The sequence below is a fragment of the Brachyhypopomus gauderio genome, chromosome 6 (assembly GCF_052324685.1).
Source record: "Brachyhypopomus gauderio isolate BG-103 chromosome 6, BGAUD_0.2, whole genome shotgun sequence".
Classification (NCBI taxonomy): Eukaryota; Metazoa; Chordata; class Actinopteri; order Gymnotiformes; family Hypopomidae; genus Brachyhypopomus; species Brachyhypopomus gauderio.
The window spans coordinates 11,244,186-11,271,176 of NC_135216.1; the positions used below are offsets into that span (position 1 = coordinate 11,244,186).

The 26,991-nt window shown below is 39.5% G+C and overlaps 3 protein-coding genes across 5 annotated transcripts; 2 read left to right on the plus strand and 1 right to left on the minus strand.

Moving 5' to 3' along the window:
- The first annotated feature begins 309 nt into the window (after positions 1–309).
- LOC143516342 (uncharacterized) lies at positions 310–3,779 on the plus strand. The gene is made up of 7 exons (XM_077007892.1): positions 310–378; positions 451–730; positions 884–1,011; positions 1,090–1,209; positions 1,311–1,358; positions 1,449–1,529; positions 3,711–3,779. The coding sequence occupies exons 1-7, from the start codon at positions 310–312 to the stop codon at positions 3,777–3,779; spliced, it is 795 nt and encodes a 264-aa protein (XP_076864007.1).
- A 10,512-nt stretch (positions 3,780–14,291) lies between these two features.
- LOC143516826 (uncharacterized) lies at positions 14,292–25,360 on the plus strand. 3 transcript variants are annotated; one of them, XR_013131803.1, is made up of 8 exons: positions 14,292–14,566; positions 14,646–14,902; positions 16,216–16,363; positions 17,179–17,288; positions 17,670–17,805; positions 24,735–24,795; positions 24,905–24,955; positions 25,046–25,360. XR_013131803.1 is itself a non-coding variant. In XM_077008677.1 (7 exons), the coding sequence occupies exons 2-6, from the start codon at positions 14,744–14,746 to the stop codon at positions 24,749–24,751; spliced, it is 570 nt and encodes a 189-aa protein (XP_076864792.1). In that variant the 5' UTR covers positions 14,292–14,566; positions 14,646–14,743; the 3' UTR covers positions 24,752–24,795; positions 24,905–25,033. The 3 variants fall into 3 exon arrangements, 2 of the variants coding, with proteins under 2 accessions (XP_076864792.1, XP_076864791.1); XM_077008677.1 differs by lacking the exon at positions 25,046–25,360 and having other exon boundaries at positions 24,905–25,033; XM_077008676.1 differs by lacking the exons at positions 24,735–24,795; positions 24,905–24,955; positions 25,046–25,360 and having other exon boundaries at positions 17,670–18,907.
- On the minus strand, positions 18,745–19,999 carry LOC143516115 (E3 SUMO-protein ligase ZBED1-like). Its single transcript, XM_077007710.1, has 3 exons — positions 19,307–19,999; positions 18,877–19,090; positions 18,745–18,779 (listed from the first exon to the last, which is right to left on the minus strand). The coding sequence occupies exons 1-3, from the start codon at positions 19,997–19,999 to the stop codon at positions 18,745–18,747; spliced, it is 942 nt and encodes a 313-aa protein (XP_076863825.1).
- Positions 25,361–26,991: the final 1,631 nt, after the last annotated feature.

Consider the following 26,991-nt stretch of genomic DNA (forward strand, 5'->3'; position numbering starts at 1 on the left):
AAACTCAAAGCCATAAAAGAAAGGTGAAGTTCCAGCCCAAAAATATCCTTCGAGGTTGTTCCTTCTTTATTGCAACAAAAAATATGGTTAATACAAAAACTAGTTCACCTTAGTGCTGTTGAGTGCATTAAAAATGTGCTGTCTTGGCTGGTTCCCCACGGCTACGGTAAGAACCGTGTGTTCCCCAGTCCAAACCGTCCTAATTACTCATCACAGGCACCTGCCTTTATATCTGTGACCTAAAGTGCTCCCCCAAGTGAGTAAATAAAAAAATTACACTAAAAACCTACCTATACGTGCAGATAAGAAATGGCTCCTACAGACCCAGAAGATGACATTAATGGGAAAGTTACAGAAATGAAGATCCTTAATGAAAAGGTTTGCATGAAAACTTCACCATAATCTTTGTTACTGTTGTACATGTGTTGTTTTGAGTGATTATTTTTGTAGGTCCTTAGCAATATAGAGGCAGCGCAGAGGAAGCAGCAAAAGACCTTTGGAGACCGGAAGCAAAAGTCTGCCAAGGTATTTGCAGCCAACACTAGGGACGAGGTTCTTATTTCCCACGACTCTAAGAAGCGCTGCACTGGAGACAGTCTTGGAAGTCTGCACCAAGGACCATATACTGTGTTGGACGTTTCATCAAAAGGTGTAGCCACTCTGCAAAAGGGTGTCTCGTCGGTCCAGAAGGTCAACATATCTAGACTTCAACCATATAACAGATTAACAAGTAAGTGTTAGAAATACAAAATGAAAATTTTATGGAAAAAATATGAATAGTGTATATTACAAAACAAGATGAGAGTTAAGACATTATTAAATACAGAAACATTCCATTGCATGAGGCAACATGGATACACAGTGTCACTTTTCGTACTATCAGATGTACCGACTGAGAGGACATATTTGCGGGACCATTGCTATCCTCAGCTGGAATGGCAGGTGGAACACCCATATGCTCTCTCGGGTCTGCATTGGGAGAAAGACCTGAACCCTCTTCAAGATGAGCTGGTTAGCAGTGTGTCCATTCTGCAGTGTTAAATTTTATTGTCATGTTGATGACTTACAGTTGTTGATCTTGATATTTAGCTTCACTATGTCCTGGATATTAACCGTCCATCAAATGAACTGATCGTGAAGGATGGTGTTACCTGTCTGACACGTGAGGACTTTTGGAGCCTGGGATTGAGTCGGTGCATGGAGTCAAATGTGAGCATTTTAAATGTGACACATCTTGGTGTATTACATTATAAATTTATCCTATACACATGACTTGTATCATCAAAACTGTTGTCTGTGATAATTTCCAGATTGGAAATGCATGCCTTAGGATTGTGGAAGAAGCAGCACGGAAAAACGTAACTGCTTGTCCTATTTTTAATACTGAGGCTCCCTAAATATCTCTTTATTTTGCATTTGGACATATTTGTAATCTTTGTACTGCATAGGGAAAAGATGTTTATATTTCGGACTTCTACGTTGTTGCTACATGGAAAGACAAACATGCAGACCCACAGCTCAGTTTGCCGGTAGGTTTAGTTGCGGTATTTCTTTTACTACTAATGAGATCTATTTTTAGGATAAGATGTGTATGCAGTGTCGCATCTGACCGTGCCAATGTTTGTACTTTCCCTTTACTACCAGGAAAGCATCAGGTTAGGGGTGGGCGATATGGGAAAAAAATAGTATCACGATTTTTTTCATAAAATCACGATTTCAATTTTTTATCACGATCTTCCATCCAAAAAAAAAAAAACAAAAAAAATTGGGGCTACAAAGCTTTCTTTTTAAGCAGATTTAAATGAATGATATTGCAATTTTCCATGTGCAAACATTGTAAACAAAAAATGTAAACAACACACGTGTGTAGCGGATACATATGTTAGTTTATGGATTATGAACGGGGCACCATCCTGATTGCTCAGGAACCAGTATTGTGATAACGGAGTTAGGTGGAATATGGTTTGATCAGTCTCATTACTAAAGGGTTAAGTTCTGGTTCCGCGCAGTGACCTAATACCATCGACCAAAATATGCATTTACCACCGTGACCAGATGAATAAATGTCCACATTTATTAAATGGTTAATATTACAATTGATACAAAGCATATGAATGATTTGGCTCAAATTGAAACTAAACCTATATGTGAATCTACTAATTTAAACCAGGGATATAATAGTGAACAACAAAGAATATAAAATTAAACAACAATAGCGAGTGATAAACAACTGTCGGATCATGAGATTTATTTATTTAACTATCCTAAGGCTTGCCTAACTAGCGTAGGACCCAGGGACGGACACGAGGTCTTTGGAGAGAGAATAGAAAAGAAGAAAGAGGAAGTTTGGGCAGGTTAATGGTAACAGTATTTACTATTTTGAACTCCGGGAGAAATAGCAGCTGGCAACCCCAAAACAGCATATGAACTGAGCGTCTTACTTCGAAGGAGAGACGTGGTTACGCGGACCAACCGGTGCGCGTTCACGGTTCGTTTCTTGAGACGGCTAAGGTCTGAGGAGCAGGTCACGTGAGACGGCTCGGGTCGCGGAGGCTTAGCGGTGACGTCACAGTCGAAGCTTGAGGGCGCAGACAAACTTGTGCAGATGACTTGACTGAGAAAGAAGATGAGCTTGACTTGAACGACTAGACGAAATAAAAGTACTTTTGACGACGAAACGTAGAATAAAGAAAATAAAAAAAATAAAGAAGAATCTTCTGTTGGACTCTGTGAGAGCGTTAGTTGCGGTCTCTTGGCATCGCTCTTCTGGACACTGCGGTGTTCGGCGTGAGTCCAGCGAACAGTCGCGATGGTTTGGCGTGTTCGAGTCTTTGAGTCTCGGCGACTCTGGCGAAGTTCTCCAAGTCTTCCCAAATTACCAGGCTGCCAAGCTCATTGTTTCGCTTCGAGCTAGGGCTTTTAAAACAAGTTTTAGGGGCGTAATTGTAAGGCGCTTTCATGTTCATCAGGCCATTGACCATTGGCCTTTATTAATGAATATTCATGACCTCTGCCCAGACAGGGGAGAGAAAGAGAGAGAGAGGGGGGGGGGGAGCGAGGAGTGCCCGTCTTTCCAGGTCTAGTTAATGACTTAACCAAAGAAGACAGATTAACACAATTCGAAGACAAAGTAAACTAATCCTAAATAAATTGTCTTACATACTCTGCCTAAACAAGAACTAATTTGGTTCTATTAGTCTACACATTGAGCCATTCTCAATTTCCACTTTTGGACAATAAATGACATAATGCACAGACAGGCATAAATGTGAGGTCACATACGTACACATGAGAATGATTACATTCGATGAGTAACATACAAACTAATACATAGATATGCATCAATGTGGTGTGTTTATACAGTAACACGTATTCTAATAAGATCACTTAATACTGAATACATGAAAGATCATAAGTTGTGTCTTTATATCAACCACATGGCACAGTGTTCATTTAAATGGTCTTGTGGTCCTTTGTTCTTAAGGCTGGAATGCTGAATACTGGTTTCAAGAATAATTAATCTTTCCTTGTATGGAAGGTAGTCAAGTTCGGTGTCTCTAGACTGCATTCGCCGAGCTGGTTCCTGTAGGCTGAAGCCCAAATCTGTGTACAGATCAGATTTGGAGTTACAGAGATCTCTGAAATATTTGTATCTTCAGCTCTGGATTATAACACAGGACATAGAGTGGGTTTAAACTGTGGGCGATCAGATAAGGATGGAATTTAGAGTTTTATGGTCCTTCCTGACTGTGGTCCCAGTGTCCTTCGACGAAGGTTGAGGTTAAACAGCCTCTCTCCGAGCCCAGGAGGTCAGATAAAGTCAGAGTTCTAAGCTAGGGGAGAGAAGCACCATTGTGAATGGGGGTCCTTGGGAACCTGTTGCTGGGTAAAGAATCAGTGTTTATCTTTACATGCAATCAGAGAGATGTGAGTCAGTTTCTCAGTTCAGTGGGAAAGGATTCATTTGGGTGTCACAGTGAAATGGCGTTTAGCTGTCTCCACTACACGTGACACTGTGTAGGGCTACGCCCCCCTCTCCTAGCTGTCACTCCGGTTTCCCTGTTCCTCATGTCTGTTGTTCCCTGCTCCTTGAGCCCGCCTTGGTGTGTGTTTCTATGGTTTCCCCACGTCTGCCACGCCCATGTCGTTATTGTCTTCACCTGTTTCCATAGTTGCCAGGTTTGCGGTTTCACGCCAAATTGGGCTTGTTTGAAAATCCAGCCGCGGGTAAAAATTCTGTGGTCGCGGGGTGCGGTTCTTTGGGCTACTTTTGAGTTGGGCCACCACGGGGGTTACAAGTCAACACAAAGAATTGATCGCGATATAATACTTAATTTGTCTCCATTTTAAACACTTTGTTCTTTGTGCCACCATGCCCGTTTATATTTCATGTTCGGACTACCTACCTGTTATGACCCCTGCCCGGTATTACGACTCTGTCCATTCAATAAATCTCGCTCTCCTCAGCGTTTGTGTCCACCTCCCTGCTCTGCGTCACGCAGTTCCTTACACTGTGAAAGTGCACTATTGCACTAAATATTTCCCAGCACTTTAAACTTAAAGTAAAATATTTATACATATAGTCGAAATGATTCGATATAATTCGCTTTTTATTCACATTATTTAATGGTTGTTTATTTTCAAAACACCCTATCTTAACGTCTTCACGTTCTTTCATGTTTCGTCCTGGAATTACAAACGTAAAGAGAACTGTTCAGTCAGACAGCTATTTGTTGTGAAACTAAGTAGTTACAATTTCAACCATTTTCAAGTACTTTAGCTTAAATTCCAGCACTTTTCAAACCTGAAACACAAAGCAACTTTAAACTTCGTCAAGTAAATGTTCCTTCCCCTGTTTTAGAGGGGTGTTTCTTTATACTACCACATATCGTTCGCGCGAGGTGTGGCGGAGTCGCGCGCTATGGTCACTTGTGAGGCGGCTGCCCGCATTGTTTCACTTTCGACATATTACTTGGGATGTCTACGTCTCAAGTGATTGAATAAATTTGTTGTACTGGCATCGGACGTTTTCACGTGTTCTTTGCACACTTTACATATCGCTGTAGTTTGGTCTTGGTCAGTGGAAGAAAATCCGAATCAATTTCAGATTACAGAGGTGGATTTCCTCTTCTTTACCTGCTCCTCGGTTTGGCTTTCAGCCGTCGTTGTCCACGCAGTTTTTAGTTATTACAAACACAACATGGAGGCGTGGAAGACGCACAGTTCGCTGTGATTGGTCCGTCCTACGCCCTACGTCTGACGCATCGGTGGAAATCAGCATAAAAAAGTCATTGCGCTGGCAAAGGCGATCTATACGATTTCTCTAATTTGGTAGATCGCCTGCGATTCTCCACTCGTTATCGCCATTCACGATTTTATATCGTCATATCGTGCACCCCTACATCAGGTCAAAAGATGCCATTCTTTTTCCTTCCTGGAGTAGGCAGCAGGATCAAGCAGATCACTATTTACTCTGTGTTGAGTGCAGTTTTGAAACATTGATTTTAGTTTTCGTTGGAAGTTGGTTTATTGTTTTATATTTATTTTGGAAATATGAATTTCAGGTGATTAGTACCACAGAGGGAAATTTTTTTTCTTGATTCTCTTCGTCCAAATGGCTTTGGAAATGATGTCTACAAAACAGTATTTAGGTTGAAATTAAGAATAACTGTTTTGACTTTGTCCTAAGGCAGTGTTTTTCATATTTTTGCCCAAAAAGTGACATTAAAGGGGGGTGGGGGGGGGTCAGGTGGGGAAAAAAATGTAAACATTAATTAACCAATATTTAAAAGCATCTTACAGAAATTGCCAGTTAGCAAGAAGCTATGCAGTGAAAAAACACTGTTTTGGAGACAAACTCGAGGTTTTGCGAGAACCTCGTTCTCAGGCTCCGAGTTTTAGGTGGTTCTTGTTCCGCGTTTCAAGCAGAGCCTCATTCTTAGGAAACAGATTTCAGACAGAGCCTTGCACTGGAAAAAATCAAAATCTTACCAAGTGTATTTGTCTAATTTCTAGTCAAAATATCTCATTAGACTTAATATAAGACATAATTGCCTAACAAGTACAATTTCAGCAAGATATAGGGACTTGTTTTAAGACAATACAACTTGAATATCTTGTTAAGTGAAAAAGTCTTGAAAACATCTTGTTTTGAGTCATATGTCATGTGAAACAAGCTTTTTTGACATTTGAAGAGGTTTTTAAGCTGCTGTGTTATTTGCAACAGATGAATCATCTTCTTTCAGGAATTACACTTACTTGATTTAAGAAAATATATCTTATTTATAGTAAAGCCTTAAGTTTCACCAGTTTGACAAAAACGAGTGACTTTCTGGAGTCTCTGCTGTTTGCCTCATGGTGATCACAAGACTAGGAATTCCCAGAATGTTGAACTATTCCTTCAATCAAAATAAAACTCCAACAACATTGAATAAAATACAATGATACACAAATGCAATGAGGAGTTTTTAATGTTCAGTTACATGAACATCTCTACATTTGAAAGGGTAAATAAATGTTTGAGTCATTTCTCATTTAACATCTGAACATTACTCAAATTATACCACAATACCATAATGTTACTACACTGAAACCCCATTCACACACAAATACAACACATGAATCAGTTACTTATTAAAGTATCTGATACACACTGGCCTTATCTAAATGGTTCAATAGTGAGAGGAGAAAAAAGTTTAAGTAAATGCTCCCCAGAAAATCAAGTTTATAAAAGAAAACAAAAAAAAAATCAGTACATCAACATAAATAGTGGCAGTAGTGGTCTTAATATTTGTAGTTAAAACATTAATTTCTGCTCAAAACAGACACAAGTATTTGTATTAAGAGAGTAATGCTCATTGACATCTGTGATATCATACTTCATTGGAACATACTTGCTATTATTGAAGTTCAAATAGTAGTATGGTGTATAATCAACAAGTTTTTCAGCATCTACAAAAATATTGGCTTGGGCTAGGTAGGGAACTTCTACCTCGTATGCTAAATAATGATCATTCCACCCATTTATTGAGAGAGGCTGGCATTCAAAACAATACAATGAAGAATTTACTATGTAGATGTTTTTCACAAGTCCAAACTCTGGAGTACTATTGATGACATTAGTAATAACCAAAGTTTTCTCACAAGTATACTTATTTCCATGTTGCATTATCCACTTTACCGAAACTATATGTTGAAGATGCTCTATTCCTAAGAAGTCTGTAATCTTTCCTTCTACATAGTGAACATTTTTAACCTCAGAGACTGGGCCGATTTCAACTTCATTTGAAAAAATTGGATGTGTCTCATGCACATTTTGACTACATTCATATAGTTGGTTGTGCTTCACAAGAGACTTACAAATATTCTTAAAACTACTTTTCAAAGCCCACTGCTTGAAAAAGCAATGCTTTGACTCAAAGCGCATACACATATGCCTCACCATAGGACCAAGAGCCTTAATCTGAGAAGGCAGATGCAGAAGGAAATGCTGTTTAGGTATAATATTTTTATCTGGAAATAGTTCTTTGAAATCTTTTAAATGTTGCTCTATTAAAAGTTTCAGCCTTGAAAGAGTTTGGAGAGCAATAATAGGTGAAAACAGAATTCTGACTATCTGTAACAACTTGAGGAGCATTTGCGTGTACTCATTGTCTCCAATTTTGTCAATAAGAAATGGCATGATCTTTAACAAACCAGCATCTGCCCTGCTGACTGTTTCAATTTATTGTCATTTGATGACAGTGTATTGACAGATATCGGGCAAGGCTTATCTCTTGCATCCAAAGGAGAGTAAGGGAAACTAATAATTGCACTGTTGAATGTGTCTAACTCCATATGCCCTGAAAGCACAAGATGCTTTAAAACACATTTGATTTCATATGGGGCAATGTACGAACGTAATTTGTTGAGTGGATTGCAGATTGGCTACCGTGAATGTCAATCCAAATACAACCGTCACTGCAGATGTGCGATTCATCTACTACTATTTTATGTGACGAGATCTATGCACGTTCCTTCGCGATCGACCGACACTTCTTTCGCGATCGACCGGTCGATCGCGATCGACGTAATGAGCACCCCTGAGCTAGAGTGTCTCCACACACAGACATAAGTGCCCCAAAAATTGTCTTCTCACCATTTGCAGTGACAACTTTAGCACCATCATACAGCTCAATCAAGTCGCAATTAATCCTCTCAAGGACCTTATCAATACCACAATCAGAAAGATCTTTTGATTTTACCATGGCAAGCAGACGAATGGCAGCAAGTCTTGACCTGTATTTAGGGTTGATGTTACCTAAGGTATAATAAATCAATAACAATTTGTTTTTGTTGGCCCGAGATCCAAGAGGATTGCACAATTCAATTTCATCTGTATATAAAATTAATTGCAATGCTGTGGGAACTCTCAATATTTGATATAATCATCTCTGGTTCAACTGGCTGTAACAGTTCTTTGATTGTCTTATCCTGCAAATGTGTTGTAGCAATTTGACTGAAAGGGTCATTAAACTGGTCAAATACTCCCATTATATCACTCTTCAGTTGACCAAGGTCCCCATTATGTGTCTCAATCATATTACTCATTTGATGTTTTAGGTGCTCCAGTAATGCTGCCTGGTATTGCTGGACTCCGGACACCATTTGGTTAACAGCTCAATCAAAACAATAATGCAAATAAACAAACAAATTACAAACTAATGAGAGAAATGTGAACAAGGCTATGGAACAGTTGGAATTGAGTTTATAAATGAAATTTACGCTCATTTCAAACTCTGTAATTTTATTCTGAGACTCAAGAGATTCACAATTACAACATATCCTTATTTATCTTATTCTGTCTGAAACAAGCCCTTTTAGACAGAGCATTCCAGGAGCCTATACAAATAAAATTTGATTTGATAAAAAACCTGTGTAAGTCGATGGGTTTCTCTGGCCTGAAGAAGAAATGCAGTTGCATATTTGGAAAAGTCCATGTTGACATGCCCTTCTCCACCTTCTTGAAATCCACGCTGAAACAGATTTACATCTCTATTAAAACATGTAGCAGAAAGCACAAATGCAGTAGTATGTTTCCTCAGAAGATTCACATCAGGCTATTCATGTAACACTCTCTCAGCTAGAGAAAAGCAAACATCTCATCTTTGATATTTAATGAACATCACATTTTTTAAATATCAACATACTAACCATTTCATGAGTACACAGTTAGGATTTAAATATATTCTGAATAAAGCAGTTAAATTCACTTCACTGTAACAACGAATATTAAAAATATTAAAAACAACGAATATTAAATAAGACACCGATATCATCATATCCGCCGTTATCATGGTTCATCGGACCAACACGTTGTCTTGGGACCCTTAAAAAACTACCTTAAACTGTACAGACTGGGATAAAACTTCAGGAAACAAACAAACAAGAATATAATGTAACGGTCCACGTATCTATTAATATCTTTTGAACAGTCCCACAATGTTTTTGAACGGGCCAAACGCGAAGTTAAAATTCAAGCAGGCTCAAAAAGAAACAGGAGCACGAAATGCGAATTCTTCTAACGGGATGAGAGAAAGTGGACATTCAGTTATGTCATATTACCAAAACTCTGGGAAGAACCTCCTAAAACCGATGAAAACAGCGATTTATTTTACCGCGCGCTTGTGATGACTTGATTTCGCTTAGACAGCGCGACCGGAGAAAAATGGCCGCGGCTCAATCATTATCACGCGGAAATATCCAAGTCCCTACTCAATAGGAATCGACTTATTAGTAAAAAGGGCAGACTGGTACAGATAACATAAACGTACGGGCGAAGGTGTATTAATGTAGACAGAATACACAAATAAGATGCAGAAGTACTCTGCTGCGTTACAAACTGCTGGTAACTTACTTGTGTAGATTCAGGTAGTGCTACATTCTGTTCCGCCTGGGTTGGAAGTGTTGCGTCTTCAGTATAAGTTGATGGAGCGGCGTGACCTGGGGCGTTTTCGGCGGTCGAGCAGCCAGCATCACTATCAAGACAACCTGGTATGCTTGTTGTAGTGGGTTCGCGTGCCTCAAGTGCTACCTGAATGCTGGGTACATTAAAATCCTCGAAATATCCTTCTCTCGGGTGCATTCGAAGTTTTGTAGATGTACGTAGCCCTGCATTGTCCTCCGTGGCTTTAGCTGCCGTTCGGTCTCCGCATGGCCTCATACATTTGCGACTAAGAAGATGCGAGGCATGGCTCCGATTGACGTGGTAGTAAAAAGAGTTGTACACTCTGTAATCCTGAGTGCAACCATCAATGCCACAGATAACACGGAAATTCGGACTACGGCTGTGTACGGTATGTATGTGGTTAAGTAATGTTCTTAATGTCACTGCCACAAAAAGGCAGCAAATGAAGCAGCGCCAAATCATGTTAATGTATAAAGACACTCCTCACAACAGCCCTCGATCCCATAGCAAACCACGAGAAGGATTGTTGTAGTGGCGGAAGGTTACATCAATAGGAAAAGATGGTACGTTTTAAATTATTTAAAGTTGATAAAGCGTAAAATTGATTGACACCAAAATAAGGGGTTTAGGTTGTTATTGTGAGATTAAGACTAATGTAACTGTCCTATATTCCAAAGTTTGTTAGTAAATTTAAATACATTTTATAACCCATTATGCTAACAGCGGATGTAGACACTGTATGTAGTACTACAGATCGTGTAGGGCCCTTCTTCCGAAAAAGCGGGAACGTCCGTTAAGACTTGATTAGAGAATAGTTTTTACCTCAGAGGTCCAGTATATGCGAACATTAACGCCACAAGTTAATTATATTGGATTTTATGATATAATAATAAAACTATATGTTATATACTATTGTATGTTATATACTATTATATATATAACTATATACTGTTATATCAAATGACCGTGTAAGCTCTGCTGCCTTTGTGAGCTAGCTGGCTAACTCTTGCTAGTTAGGTTAGCTAAAAGTAAGATACCTGACTTTTGCTAGGACGTCCTTGGAAACGTTAGCTAAGTACATCTGGAAACATCTCCCTCAGACGTCCTGAGTTATGGAAAAAATGGACGCAATATCAACGGCTACCTTACAAGGTAATTATCATTAAGTATTATTTAAGTTAACTTGCATGTGCTGCTACCCATTCATGGTGGTAGCTAGTTAGAATGACTGCGGTGACTCGTGCTATTTTTATATTCAAAGTTGTGCAGGTGTGTACATAATATTTTACTGAAATTAGTATAGCTACATGCTAATGTTTTACAGTAAGCTTATTTTTGTATGATTAATTTATATAGTATGATTTATATAGTTTATTATCAAAAATAATTATATTAAGACCAGAAAAGAGAAAGCATGGGAGTTAGGCTAACCATGTTTTTTTCTTCTTCTTTTTTATCTTTCAAAACATGCTTTATGTAGAGGGGGTTAAGTTAATGAGAAGTATCTTTTAATATTTTTATTTTATTTGTATGTTGTTGTTTAGCTGCAAACATCAGTGAAGCCTTGTTACCAACCCTGTCCCGTGAAGACATTCGTGATCTTTTTCCTGGACCTGAACATTTTCACAGGAGAAAAGCCATATGGAACCTGTTTCACAAAGAACAGGAGGTACACAGTAACTTAAATCAGCTTACATTATACTTTCACCATCAGCATTCAGTCAGTTTTAACAAATAATTATAATTATAAACAAAATCATAACAATTACAATAAATAATCTGCTTTTAATGGACTCATCACTGTATGATGTGGAGTTTCAGCTTTTGTAGTTAAAAAAATGTGTGTTAAACTTGTAATTACCAGCTATATAATGCATAATTATATATTATATAATGCATAATATAATTTTTATTTATTTTTTTAGTTCTATATAATGTTGCTAATGTTTTAATTTATGAATTGTAATATTGTCTTATATATTCCTTAGCATGTGCAGCAAACAGCATTCCCTAGTCAAGAGAATGGTTCAAATGGCAGAGTTTCAGAAACTCCTCAGCCCAGCAATGCCCAACCTGATGTGCAAGAGACACTGGACCCTCCAAGAACCCTGCAGATACCCAACCCTCAATATGTTGTGTATACTGACAGTGAGCTGGAGTATTTTAGGAAGCAGTATTTTGAAATGCAGCATGTTGGCCAAGAAGGTGAATGCACTCTTTCAAAAGAACTTCGCTGCCGATTAGTGAGGAACACACTGACCAACATGGTGTCCATCATCAGAGCAACTACTACCGAATTCATGTATCCACCCAAAAATCATGTACAGTCTATGGCAAAGCGGCTTGTGGAGTATTATCCAATGCTACGTGATAACTCTGTGAACTGCAAACACACTTGGGTATGTGTTTGTGAACATTTCATTAATGTCAGTTTTTAGTTTCAGTGATGGAAAACTGTACACCATCCATGATCGAACATGAAAACTGAACTATAAATAATATTTATGGAACTATAGTATAAAGTTTAAATGTCTGTTAGGCATTTCAGTGTAATTTTATTCTGTTGTCATGGAACCTGCCATCATGATCTCTAAATTATTTATTTATAGTATTCAGTTTTTGTTTGTTTGTTTTTACATAATTTAGTTACTAGTTAGAATACAGAGTATAACAAATCCCCCATAGTACAACAAAATGTGCAGTCTAAATGTTTGGTTGTAAATGGTGAAATTAAATGAGTGCATTACTTACATGTCTTTCACATGCAGGAATTACTTTTCAAGCAATTAATGAAAAGACTCCACAACATAAAGACACCAAAAAAGCGACAGGGATCTACACCACAAAGACAAAGAAAACGAAGACGGCTCGATTTTCAGGGTTCTGATGGTGATTTACAGTTGTGATCAAATTTATTCAACCCCCACTGAAATAAAGTGTTTTGGCCAGTTTGACATTGATTTTGATCATTTCAGTCATCTTATTTACAATTATATCAAAGAGGCACTTATAAATTAGACAAACATAACATAATATTTATGATGGAATAACCACAAATGTCTTTACTGTGCTCACATCATTATCAGTTTTATTCAACCCCCTAGTGACATTATTTTTTAGTACTTAGTACAACATCCTTTTCCAGTTATGACAGCTTTCAAGCGTGAAGCATAGCTTGACACAAGTGTCTTGCAGCGACCTATGGGTATCTTAGCCCATTCTTCATGGGCAAAAGCCTCCAGTTCAGTCACATTCTTAGGCTTGCGCACTGCAACTGCCTTCTTTAGGTCCCACCAGAGGTTCTCAATTGGATTTAAGTCTGGTGATTGCGATGGCCACTCTAGAATGTTCCAGCCTTTCATGTTCAACCATGCTCTAGTGGACTTGGATGTGTGCTTCGGATCATTGTCCTGTTGGAAGGTCCAACGTCTCCCAAGCCGCAGGTTTGTGACTGACTCCATCACATTTTCCTCCAAGATCTCCTGGTACTGAAGGGAATTCATGGTACCCTGCACACGTTGAAGCTTTCCTGTACCATTAGAAGCAAAACAGCCCCAAAGCATAATTGACCCCCCGCCATGCTTCACAGTAGGCAAGGTGTTCTTTTGTTCATAAGCCTGGTTCTTCCTTCTCCAAACATAGCGCTGGTCCATTGTCCCAAACAGTTCTAATTTAGTTTCATCTGACCACAGTACACTGTCCCAAAACCTTTGTGGCTTGTCCACATGACTTTTGGCATACTGCAGTCGACTTTTCTTGTTCTTTGGAGTCAGCAAGGGGGTGCATCTGGGCGTTCTGGCATGGAGGTCTTCGTTATGCAGTGCGCGCCTTATTGTCTGAGCTGAAACTTCAGTGCCCACATCTGACAGGTCTTTTTTCAGTTCCTTAGCAGTCACGCGGGGATTTTTCTCCACATTACGCTTCAGGTAGCGCACAGCAGTCGCGGTCAGGATCTTCTTTCTGCCACGACCAGGTAACGTTTCCACTGTGCCCTTTAACTTGAACTTGCGAATGATACTTCCGATAGTGTCTCTTGGAATATTTAACAACTTCGCAATCTTTTTATATCCATTGCCATTCTTGTGAAGAGCAATAACCTCTTCTCTTGTCTTCTGGGACCATTCTCTTGCCTTCACCATGCTTGGAAACACACCAGTAGATGTCTAGAAGGAGCTGAGTATCACAGTCCTTTTAAATCTGCCTAATTGGTGCTTATCATGCTTGATTGCTGCTCGTTGACATCCACAGATGTTTTCAATACCTGATGGAAAACACTGGAATGAACCTCTGTTCTTAGGAGTGGTAGTCGTAAAGGGGTTGAATAATTGTGTCAATGAAGAAATCACAAAAAGGCCATTTAATACTTTATGACAAAAAAAATTGATGCTATCTTAGTTGCATTTAGTTCTTTAACAAGTCCTTGTAAGATTTCATTATGAACACAATTACAAATGTGCACTGAATTCCATAAAACCCTTCGCAGCATTGGGGGTTGAATAAATTTGATCACAACTGTAAGCACATCCATCTCAGAGTCACCAGGAAGCACTGCATCAACTGTAATCTTAGACAGAACAAGAAGCAGCTCATCATCTTTGGATAGGAGTAATTCACCTGATGGTAAGTGTGATATATTATGATGTTTCATTATAGACTATATGTGAACAAAACACTGACTCCTTTGCTTTTTAAAAAGCAGAAATTGTTGACCAGAGAGAAACTGCTGAAGATCCAGGAGTTCATTTTGGCCCTGATAGTCAGCAAAGTCAAGCAAGACATTACCGTACCCTGCAAGAGATGTTAAAAAGACCGAAACCTAATAAGGAGGCAGTTGCTCAGCTACTTGACCTTGAGTTTGATGCTCGTAGAGCCTTCATCAACTCTGACACAGTGAAAGACCAAGACAGACCTGCTATCATACTGCAAGCATACCCCTGTTTCAAAGAAGTAGATCATGTAAGTAAATGTATTTATTCAGGCATGAAAATCTGTCACCTTTCGGCGAAATTCGCCGTTTTGAAGTCGAAAAGGGTGACCTACGCGAATCGTGTAGATCCGATGAGTTTTTTGTTTGAGGGGGTGGGGGGGTCGGGAGATTATATGTATATATTTTAATTATCATATTGACTTAATAAGCAAACAGAGCACTTCTGAAATTGGCAATTTCAATGACAGTGGCGAGCAGTTTCCGCCCAGAACCTTCATAGAGGCCAAATTGCGTTTCAATCATACGAACGTTCTTCATTCATGTTATTCATTTTCTGCTAAGCGGGACGAGAAGCAGGACCTAGTGCTACACCGCGGACAAGTCAGAAGAGCGTACATTTACCAGATCGTACACTTACCACTACATTTACCAGATCGTACATTTTTAATTGGGTGGATTTAATTGGGTTAGGTTTCAATCGTTTTCATATTTTGCGGTAAAACAAAGTTACTGCCGTTCGCTACAGCGTTGAACACTGTCTAACCACAAGCTCTTGTGATATATAGGTAGATAGATGGGCCTATTAAGTTCGCGTCAACCCCGTGTAGTTAACGGTGACATAAAATGAGAAACAAGTTTTTTTTTCTAGTGTGTCTGTAGTTGTAACTGGTGAATCCAGGGACGGGTGAGGATCACATTCGCGCCAGGGCTGAAAAGGTTGAAGATGAAGTTGTAAACTCTTGTCGTTTGAGTCTACCCTGTGCTTTAGCCCATGTTAGAAAATAAAAACACGTGAACCCTGGTATTTTTACAGTAATTTTCGCCGCTGATGTATTTATTGGTTCATTAAGACGTAATGGTTTTGACTGAGCCATCCATAATGGCGAAAGCGGCTTCTTGCGTTTACGGATTGCGTTTACATTGAATCCATTGACATGACAGTCAAAAAAAAATTTTTTATGGATTATACTATATTTTATGGAGCCCGTAAGGTGACATCATGTAAAAAATAAATAAATAACGCGTGGCCACGACTTATTAACGCGTGGGAACGAGATACTAACGTCGCCTTTCACACGCGGCAACAAAGTTTATTTTTTCACAGCAAAGCAAGCAAGCCCCCCCCCCCCCCCCCCCCCCCCCCCCCCCCCCCCACATGTCATCGCCCCGTCGCCGTATCCCCATGACGTCACATGCCCCGCCCCCCGGTCTTCTCACCTTTTTAACCCCTGACCCATTTTCATGCCTGATTTATTTCATGTATGCCCCTAACTAGAATTATGAACATATTGTGTTAAATCTTTTTTGTGTATGTTTGTGTGTTATCCTTTTTTTGAACCAGGTTATGGATGAACTTCGTCGTATCCTTGACAGATCTAACCCTGACTTTATTTCTGACCTGAAGACCCGCTGGGAAAGCTTTTATGGCAAAGCACAGTTCTATGGGGTTTTTAAAAAGGTTCTGAGACCCCCAACAACACAGGACAAAGGTAGAAACTTTTCAGGAAATACCTTTTTGTTGTTTACTGCTGCTTATACTAAAGCTTAGTCATCAGGAGCTTCAGAGCTTTATGTTGGGTGCTGGAAACAGATCCAACTGTGTTGTGCTACTCCAGAATATACTGGAGGTTCTCTAGCCTGGTCTTGACAGGGTACCCGTGGGTCCTTAAAAAGTCTTAAAATGTCTTAAATTTAGTTTTCCATATTCAAGGCCTAAAAATGTCTTAAAATGTCTGGAATTTTATGAGGGGAGGCATTAAATTATTATAAGTGTGTGTTGTTCAGTTGTTCTGGCGCGATGTGAACTTTGCCGAATCTAGCGCTAATGCAGAAAATAACCGCTCCAGGGTCCTAGTGCTAGATTCCTAGCATTGGAGAATACGGCCTCAACAACGTCAACAATTTTCGTTCGCCACCCCCCCCCCCCCCCCACCCCCACCCCCGTCAACAATTCTCGTTCGCCAACACCAACCCCCCCCCCCCCCCCCAAATCAACGATGTGGAACACACCAGCATCCCCGGTAATAGTATTATTTTTTCTTGTGAGAGGTATTAAAAAGGTCTTAAAAGTCATTGAATTTGAGATTTAAAAATGTGCAGATACCCTGCTAGTGCTTGACTTTTAAAATAAAATGTGTGAATATTAAGGTGAAAATTCATAAACACAGACTACACACCACCCTGCACTCCCATTGAGTTTGATCCAACTTTTTGTGCAAAAAATCACACTGATTTAAACACAAACAAAGAAAACAAGCACTCAATGCAAAAAATATATTAAATAATGTGCTTATGTCTGGAACAGTGACACAATCTATAGCTATGATGAAGGCGCTTCCTGAGCTGTTCCCATCACCTGTGGCCCTACCCAAGAAGTTGGGACATGCAAGTGAGGTAATGGTGCATATTCTTGAGGTAAGAAATCTGAAATAAATGCCTAAGGCCTCATATGTGAAAATCATATGAACTATTAGACACGATTGAGCTAGGGAATGCCTTTTGGAATAAGTTTTTACTCGTGGTGTGCTTTTGATAAAATAAAGGTTGTCTTGCATGAGTAGTGAATTGAACCCTAGTTTTTTGTGTTGATGGCCAAGGTTGTGTTCTCTATCTTGTGTAATGATCAATTCACCATTCCATTTCAATTTTTTATTTCAAAACCATGGTTCGCATTTCTCCTTGAAAGTTTGATTGCAAATTGTATGAAACTTCATAACTATTCAAAATCAAATTCAGACTCAAATATACATGCATGTTTCAGACAGTATTATTCCATACTCATTTATTTTGTTACAGCCCACAGAAAACCCAAACATCTACCTTCAGAGAAGACAAGTCTTCAATCCAGTGCTGATCATTTGTGAAAGCAACTGCATGCTGGCCATTGGGTCTACACCTGTGACAACCCTTCCAAAAGAAAACATAGACACAGGTGTGCTCTATCTTTTAGCATACTACTACACATTTCATCTGACCTATCCAAAGTGCATCGCAACACTCCTGTCAATACTGCAAACAGAAGTTCTGCAGGATGCCATTCATGATAGGGATGCAACTTCATCCTACAAAAAAGCTTTGTCAGAGTGGAAAAAGTTCATTGGGGAGTAGTGAAAAGAGCTCTATGGCCATGCAGCTGTCACCATCATATAGTTGACATAACATATAACGCTGTGAGCGTGTACTGTTTAGTGTGTTCTACTGGTGTTTTGATGCGCCGTGAGCGTTTACTGTTCAGCGTGATTGCTGTTTCAAGACGCCGTGAGCTTGTACTGTTTAGTGTGTTCTACTGGTGTTTTGATGCGCTGTGAGCGTATACTGTTCAGCGTAGGGGTGTAACGATACACTCTGCTCACGATTCGATTCGATTCACGATACTGAGGTCATGATTTGATTTTCTCACAATATTTTCTAAAAATGCAAATTAAGAAAATTATTTATTTTTATTAAGTGTAAACAATGTAAAACAATGCACATTTCCATAAAAAAGGCCTCAGTCCCCTTGCAATTAAAGGTAATTACCAAAAACAGAGGTTTAATATTGTAAACAAAACACTTTTCTTTGGCTTCAGCATCTTAAATAGCCAAGTGAAAACAAATTATATTTTTTCTGAAACATAAGTGTACTTTTTCTTTTACACAAAAAACCCTCTTCTCTGCAATTAAAAGAATGAAGAATTATCTTTAAATTATGCTAATGCAACAAAATATACTACTGCAACAGTATTGTACTATAACCTACTAAAAGGCTGAACAAATGCTTAGTTTTTAAACACTCTACTTTAACTAGCCTAACCTAGGGCACTGACATGTTTTTTTTTGAGAAAAATCAACATGTCTACATTTTCAGGGAGGAGCTGAGATCTTTGAGCGCTTACAATGTCCCCTGCTGCTGAAAATACTCGTTCACTAGGAACAGAAGTTGCAGGCACTGACAGACATGCTTTGGCTAGAGGAGAGAGCAATGGATACAAATGTGCATTTTCTTTCCACCACTTTAGAGGACAGCTCCTCAGTGGAATTGGAGGGTCTTTTCTGTACATTTGAATTTCTGCCTCTACCCCATTGTTGGTCTGTGCTGCTGGTGGTGGTTCAGTAAAACAGTCCCCAAGCAGATCTTCTAGTGCTGTCTTCTTGAAAGGTGGCTGTCCCTGAACAGTTCCATGTGCTGTGCTTGTCAGGTCAATTGTTGCTCCCACCTTTTCTGTTTCTTTTACAGTCTGGGTCATAATAGAGAAAAGAGGATATTTTAAGCCAAACCCAACCTGAGGTTGTGTCTCATTTTCACATATGCAAAGGTGAAAAAAATATATATATTCACAGTCATGATGCAGAATTAGCTATTTACATTAGAAATTAATGTTTTTATACATACACCTACATTGCATTTGAAACATTAACAATTAGACACATGCGCACAGAGGAAATGAAAGTACCTGTTCACATTGCAGCTGGACTGCTTTTTTCATGATCCTATGGAAGACACCCTCCCGCTGCTCGTGGTGTACATGGGGCAGAGCTCGAAATCTAGGATCCAGTGCTGTGCTCTCTAGTAGATAATCATGCTCCCCAGTGTATCTGCTCGAGATGTCTTTCAGTATGGCCCTCTTAATGTTAGCCACGGTGGCAGAATCCTCTTCGATGGGCTCCATGCTCTGCTCAATCATGTGCTTCAGCGGCAAGATGAGTGAGACTGTGGGGTTGTTTTCATCGGACAGCACGGTGGTCGCTGTTTTCAGAAGTTTCACAATATCCTCAGCGTCACTGACGTCGGAGCTGTCCAAAGTGTCGATGTCACGGACATTTCGACGTATCTCTGTACTAACGAGAGCTGCCGTTACGGCTGCTTGTTGTTCCAGATAGCGCTCAAGCATTTCCAGAGAGCTATTCCACCATGTGATTATATCCTTGATGAGTCTGTGCTGTGGGAGCTGCAGTAGATTCTGTTTAGCCGCCAACACGGCGGTGGCCGTGGCGCTTCGGTGAAAGAAGGCGGCTATGCATCTCACTCGACCCAGCAACCGACTGACGCGGTTTACACTTAGGCCTGCTTGGGAAGCCAGATTTAAAGTGTGGGCAAAACACTTAATATGTGGTGCAAGCCCAGACTCTTTCACGGCTACGTCCATATTTCGTGCGTTATCCGTAACGACAGCAATGTTGTGATTAGCTCTTTCGAGCTCCCACTCCACAACGGCTGATTTCAACACCTCGGCTATGTGTAACCCCGTGTGCGACTCGAAAAGCGGACGTGTTTGGAGGACAAAACTCTCCATTTTCCACTCACCAGTGATGACATGTACCGTTATAGTAATGTAGCCCTGCGTAGCCCTCGAAGTCCACCCGTCGGTTGTTAGCGCTAGACTATCTGCCTCTTTGAGAGTTTGCATTACCTTCGCCTTTGTTTCACTGTAAAGAGCTGGTAGTACAGTGCGACTAAAGTGCGGGCGCGATGGAATGCTATACTTGGGCTCGAGCGTGTTAAGAAGTAGTCGAAACCCATCATTATCGACTACCGAAAAAGGCCTCATGTCCTTTGCAATAAAAACACCAATGCACCTGGTTATTTCTTGCGCTCTTGTACTGGATTGGGGAAGCGGGGGTGCAAAAGCACTCTCTAGAGATGTTTGGCCTTGGAGTAGCTTCTTCCTCGCAGGCAGTGGACGGAGCTTTTCACCGTGGTTGCGCTGTAGGTGCTGCATCATGTTTGTAGTGTTTGCCGTTATGTAGGCCATGGTTTTCTTGCAGTATTTGCAAATTGTTTTGTTTTTGTCGGTTACCCTTTCACCGTTTTTGTTTCGGGAAACAGGGAAACCAAAATGATGCCACACCTCGGATTTAAAAGACAAGGGAGCATCCTCAATCTCAAATTCACCTGCCCCTGTTTCCATTGCAAACTGGAAGAAGCTGTAAACTGAGCGTGACGCATGACGTACTTGCAGGGATATAATCAATTGGCGCCCTCTGGTGTTAAAACAATGCTATTCATTTAAATGGAAAAAAAAAACAGAACGCACTCGCAATCGTCAGTCTCTACGATGCACATCGCTACATTTTTGAATCGCGATGCATCGTGCCACGATGTATCGTTACACCCCTAGTTCAGCGTGATTGCTGTTTCAAGACGCCGTGAGCTTGTACTGTTTAGTGTGTTCTACTGGTGTTTTGATGCGCCGTGAGCGTTTACTGTTCAGTGTGATTGACTGCTGTTTCAAGACGCCGTGAGCGTGTACTGTTTAGTTTGTTCTACTGGTGTTTTGATGCGCTGTGGGCGTTTACTGTTCAGTTTGATTGACTGCTGTTCCAAGACGCCGTGAGTATGTCCAGCGTCAAGCTTAATAAACATAGCCTTTAAACACACCTTGTCTTTGACTCCCTCGCACCCGTTACAATCCAGTTAATAAAAATGCTTCCTCAGAGGGTCTGATTGTTAAAAAATTTTGTTTAAGTGAAATGTAACTTTTGTTTTAAGTTTCAAAAACATTTTGAGTTACCACCATGCCTACTGCATACTTGTTTTTCATTAAGTGCTATGTAGCCTCATTTCATGTCTCGAGTTAATTAAAAAAAATTGTACCATACTGGATGTTGTTGTTTTTACTGTTCCTTGTGTTATTATGAAATATAGCTTATTATAAGTATTACAGTCTTAAATTAGAATGACTTTAAATTGTTTTTTTGTTCATTTAAACTTCATATTGAGTGTAAAATGCATTAAAGGATTCTAATTTTGAGATTTCTTTACCAAATGAGGTTGCTTAAAACAAGATAGGCCTTTCTCTCGCTTCCGGGGTCGACATTTCCGGTCTAGACAGTTCTGTGTAAAATCATTTCCGTTTGGAGCGTTCGTACTTCTGCCATGGCGCAAGTGACTAGCAAGTGTTTTTGCAGCGTACCGCTACAAAAACAGCCTTATTTGAGTTTCCACTCGTTCCCAGCTGACGAGGAACTCAGAAAGAAGTGGTTGAAGGCCATTAGAAGGAGTGAGGGGCCGAATTTCCAGGTTATTAGGAACAGCACGCACGTGTGTAGCGCACATTTTAAGCCGCAAGACATCTACGTTACGGCAAAGGGCAAAACGTGGCTGAAGAAAGGTGCTATACCGCGTCGTTTCAGCTGGACTCGGCCAGCGAGGCAGTCTGTGTACAGCAGAGTGAAATCCCGCCTAGAGGCTTTCCGTGCACATCCTATGTACAAGTCTGTCTGGGCTTTGGGTCTAGAGCACACACTAGGGTTGCAGCGGTAACCGGTTTCACGGTATACCACGGTATTAAAATGCACGGTTATCATACCGTGTGCGTTTGCTTATTACCGGTAAAAAGCAAGCCAGCGGAGAAACTGACCCGCGCATGCGCAACTCCGCTCCGGTTCAGCTACTCAGCACACAGCAGTGAGAATGGCAGAAAGTGCATCAGACTTAACACATTTTTTAACAAAAAAAAAAAAGCTAAACTAAAATCAGTGGCGAAAATGACGTAATCGCGGTGGCTCCGCCCGTGCGCGAGGGTCTCGCGCGCTGTCGATTCGCGAGGTCGTGCACCTCTCGAATTTTGTAACTTTGCGCGCGCTGCACCTCAGCGCAATGAACAAAGTCGTGTTTGCAGGATTCATACACGTTTAAAAGGTGGAATTAAAACACTTGTACGTCACTTTAAAGGTCCGTTTCAATATTTCCCAGGACCTTAAACTTAATTAAGTTAAATATTTATACATATACTCGAAATAATTAGCTTTTTCATCACATTATTTAATGGTTGTTTATTTCCAAAACGCCCAATCTTAACGTCTTCACGTTCTCTCATGTTTCGTCCTGGAATTAAAAGAGGCTCGTATTTGTTAACGTAAGACAAAAGAACTGTGCCGAGTCGCGCGCTACGGTCACTAGTGAAAGTATAAACCTAGCTTTTTATGGTCCTTGCTTTCGCTGGATGTGAAAGACGCCATTAATTTACATGCGTTCAAATTCTAGCGTACCTGTTTTTGAAATGTTAAAACCAGACTCTGTGTGAAAGCCTTAAAATAGAAATCTCTATTGTGATGATGTCAGAAATAAATCCTCTCTTTCTGCAGTATCTGGTTATATTCTAACTTGGCAGTACAACGGACGTTTACGACAGTTGTTGATCAGACACTGACCCAGGCTGAGTTTATCAGATATTAAATAATTTAAACTTAAATAATTGTACTGAAATCCATGATTTAGGTTTCTCTAATTTTGCAGTATTTATATAAACATGTGTACAGCTTATTTTTTTAAAGGACACATTTTGTATACAATAGTTCCAGGTTTCTACAATAAATAGTTAATTGAACAAAATTAACTTGTTGTAATTTCTTTAAGGGTCAGTGTATCTTTTAATAATATACAAACTAACTGTGATACCGTGATAACCGTGATACCACGGTATTTTCTGAGACGGTTATCATACCGTGAAAATCTCATACCGTTGCAACCCTAGCACACACACACACACACACTATGCTAGGATACCATAATCGGACACAATTTTGTATGCTATAATACTAGAAATGGGAATAATCACCAACCTCTTGGAATGTTTTGTACAAATATGCGTGCCTTCAGGTCAGATTCGTTGTGTTAAGCTAGGTTTAAACTTTCGCGAGTGACCATAGCGCGCGCGTCTGCTCGAACCGCTTGTCCGAAACGATATGTGGTAGTATAAAGAAACACCCCTCAACAGGGGAAGAAACAATTACCTGACCAATTTTAATGTTGCTTTGTTTCAGGTTTGAAAAGTGCTGGAATTTAGATTAAAGTGCTTGAAAATGCTTGAAACAAATAAAAAACCGTGAGCTTTGACCTCTAGCTTGTGTGGTGTCTCACTTTTTTTTTAAGAACCGGTAGCACCGAGCCATTACACGGATCTCCTTATCTACAACATTGGACACTGAACACACAAAATCATAAGACAATAATGCAGGCACTTATAATAGTACAGTTTGATGAAGGCATAAATGATAGAATGTTGAGTGAGCACGGAGCTAAGACACTAGCTAGGCATGCTAGCTAGTTAACTTGGCTAAACTAAACGACAGAACTGGATCCATTTACCTTCATAATCAAAAATAAACTGCTCGAAAAAAAACTTGTATCCTTTATCGAGTTTCGCTCGTTTGGTCCTCGATAGCTCCTCGACGGTTCTGGCAACATCGTCCTGCCTAAAGCGCGGAAGGTCAGCCAAAGATGCAGAGTAATAAAACGCCTCCATTCTCGTAGCGGTGCTGCTAACCGGAAATAGGTTTACACATCACCTCGCCCGGAACTTGACCCCTCCTCCTTGCGTGAAAAAGGCTTATTAATATGCTAGTTTATGGCATTTATAGACATTTTTTATAGTATTTGAATAGGTAGGTTTTGCTTAAATCTAGTCATAAAGCCATATATTAAGTAATTTTTAGTGTTTTTTTTCTTAAATATCTTGCTTAAAACAAGATTAATATGCTAGTTTTGGCATTAATAATAATTTTTGATTAGGTAGGTTTTGCTTAAATTAAGTCATTTTTAGTGTTTTTTGAGAGTACAAGATCATTTTTAGTGCAAGATTTTTTTTCTTGTTTCAAGAAATCTTATCAAGCTAAATTTTCTCACTATACTGGCAGATAATTTTGCTTGATTCAACCATTCTTTTTCTTGTTTTGTTTATATTTTTTCTTATTTTTTGGCACAGATTTTTTGCAGTGTGTTCTTAGGCTCTAGGTTTATGTGCAGCCTTGTTTTCGGGCTTTAGGTTTCGAGCACAGCCTTGTTCAAACGCTACAGCATTCATGCAAAGCCTCGTTCTTAGGTTTCCACAATGATCATTTATTTACAGATAAAATGATTTTTTTTTTCTGTATTGCCAGAACAATTGCAAGCTTAATTGATCCTAACCCCTGGACTGAGAAAACAGGAAAAGACATTAAAGTAAGTTTTAATGTGTATAACTGGAAGTCATGTGGTTACACATTTCTTATTTCATCCATTTTATTACTTAATGCTGCAGCTGTAGCTAAAGCGACATCCATTTCTCCAGAACTTTCCACGACAGACTGGACCAGATTCCTGTGGCATCTTTATGTTGATGGTAAAAATGTGTAATTTTTCTACACTTTCATGTATTAAAGTTACTGTTTACCGTTACTGTAAATTTATTGGGTTTTTTTATGTATATTAGTATGCACTGGGCCTCTGCACCTCTGCCCCATGTACCTTCACAGAGGTAAGTCTAAGCACATTTAAGCAACTCAGTAATCAAACTACTAATAAATTTGACTGTTGCCATGTTTTTGTTTAAAGAGTGATATGCAAGGACAGATTAAGGATAGTCTGGGCCCCTGGGCAAAGGGTTGAACAGGGCCCCCCCACCCTTTTCACACATGCGCACTTTATTTTATTATTTTGTAATTTTTTTTTCACACACGCATTTTTTATAATTTTTTTCACATGCGCTTTTTATTTATTTTTTCACACGCAATTTTATTTATTTTTTCACTTTTTTCACATACATTTTTTATTTTTTTCACAGCCATTTTTATATATTTTTTTCACGCGCGCACTTTTTTATATATTTTTTTTCACACGCGCACTTTTTTTCACACGCGCACTTTCTTCCACATGCGCACGCACATTTAAATTTTTTTTCCACACGCGCATTTTATTATTTTTTGTTTCACACGCGCTTGCTCACACACGCGCAATTTTATTAATTTTTTATACGCGCACTTTTTTTCATACACATTTTTTTTTCACATGCGCACGCTTACACGCGCAATTGTATTTATTTTTTTCACACACTTTTTTCACAGCCATTTTTTATATTTTTTTCACGCGTACTTTTTTATATAATTTTTTCACACGCACACTTTTTTTCACACATGCGCACACTCACACGCGCAATTTTATTTATTTTTTTATACGTGCACTTTTTCACACGCGCATTTTATTTTTATTTTTTGTTTCACGCACACGCTCATATGCGCAATTTAATTTTATTTTTTACACGCGCACTTTTTTTTTCCACACATTTTTTATTATATACTTTTTTCACACGCATTTTTTATTTCCCCCCGCGCACCGCCCCTCCCCAAAAACATAAATAAATTAATACATTAAACAACCTGTCGCTAACTAACCCTAACTCAAGAGTCTATTTTATATATGTTTCTTTCTACTCTTCTTTCTTGCAAAGTCATCCACTAATTCATCAAAATTAAGCTGTCTGACCAAATCTGATTCAATGGCCAGAAGTGACAGTGAGTTCAGGCGGTTTTGGCGCATCCTAATTCTGAGTTCATTCTTAATACGAGCCAGTTTGGAGAATGAACGCTCCCCTTCACAATTTGTGATAGGCACAGTCAAAAAAAGTCTAAGTGCTATGTAGACATTTGGAAAGGTTGACTGTAAATTCAAATTTATCATGGTTTTGAGCATTTTACTAGGATGTTTTTCTTTTTCTGTTATGAATGATTTGTATTGTATCAATTCATCAGCCAAGCTCATGTTCAGATCTGAAGGATATGCTGCAGTGAGTGAGTTTAAAGTGAGCTCACTGTTGGACATATTGTCAGGCATGAAAAAAACATCAAATAGCTCAGTTAAGTGTGTATATGCATTCAAACGGTGGTTGAGACAGGACACAAGTTTGTCAATGACAACATTGAAAGTTTCGATCCGAAACTTGTCCTTTCCGTTAAATGCTACACCTAGCTCTGCACTATCATCAGACATAATTTTGCGCTTCTTTGTACGCTGGAGGTCATGCTTGTACTCTTGGGAGACAGCAGTGGTGACATTTAAAGCTGCTCCTTCAAACACCTCAAAGTTATCTCTCTGTGCTGCCACAAAGTCTCGTAAAGACAAGAGAAGTTGTGTAGCTGTACATATGTCAATATCATGCTTCTGCAGCTGCAGGCTTGTGGCTTGGAACCTCTGTAGTATTGTGTCCCAGAAGTATGCCATGAAGGCCATCTCCAATGTATCCAATTTGTCACAGAGTGCAGAAGCATCACTTCGAGTTGCACATTTCTCCTCCATATCTTTAGACATATCATTCAATGCCTCTCAGTTGTGCATAATATTTCCAAAGAGCCTTAGTTGACTCAGCTCGTGCGCTCCATCGAG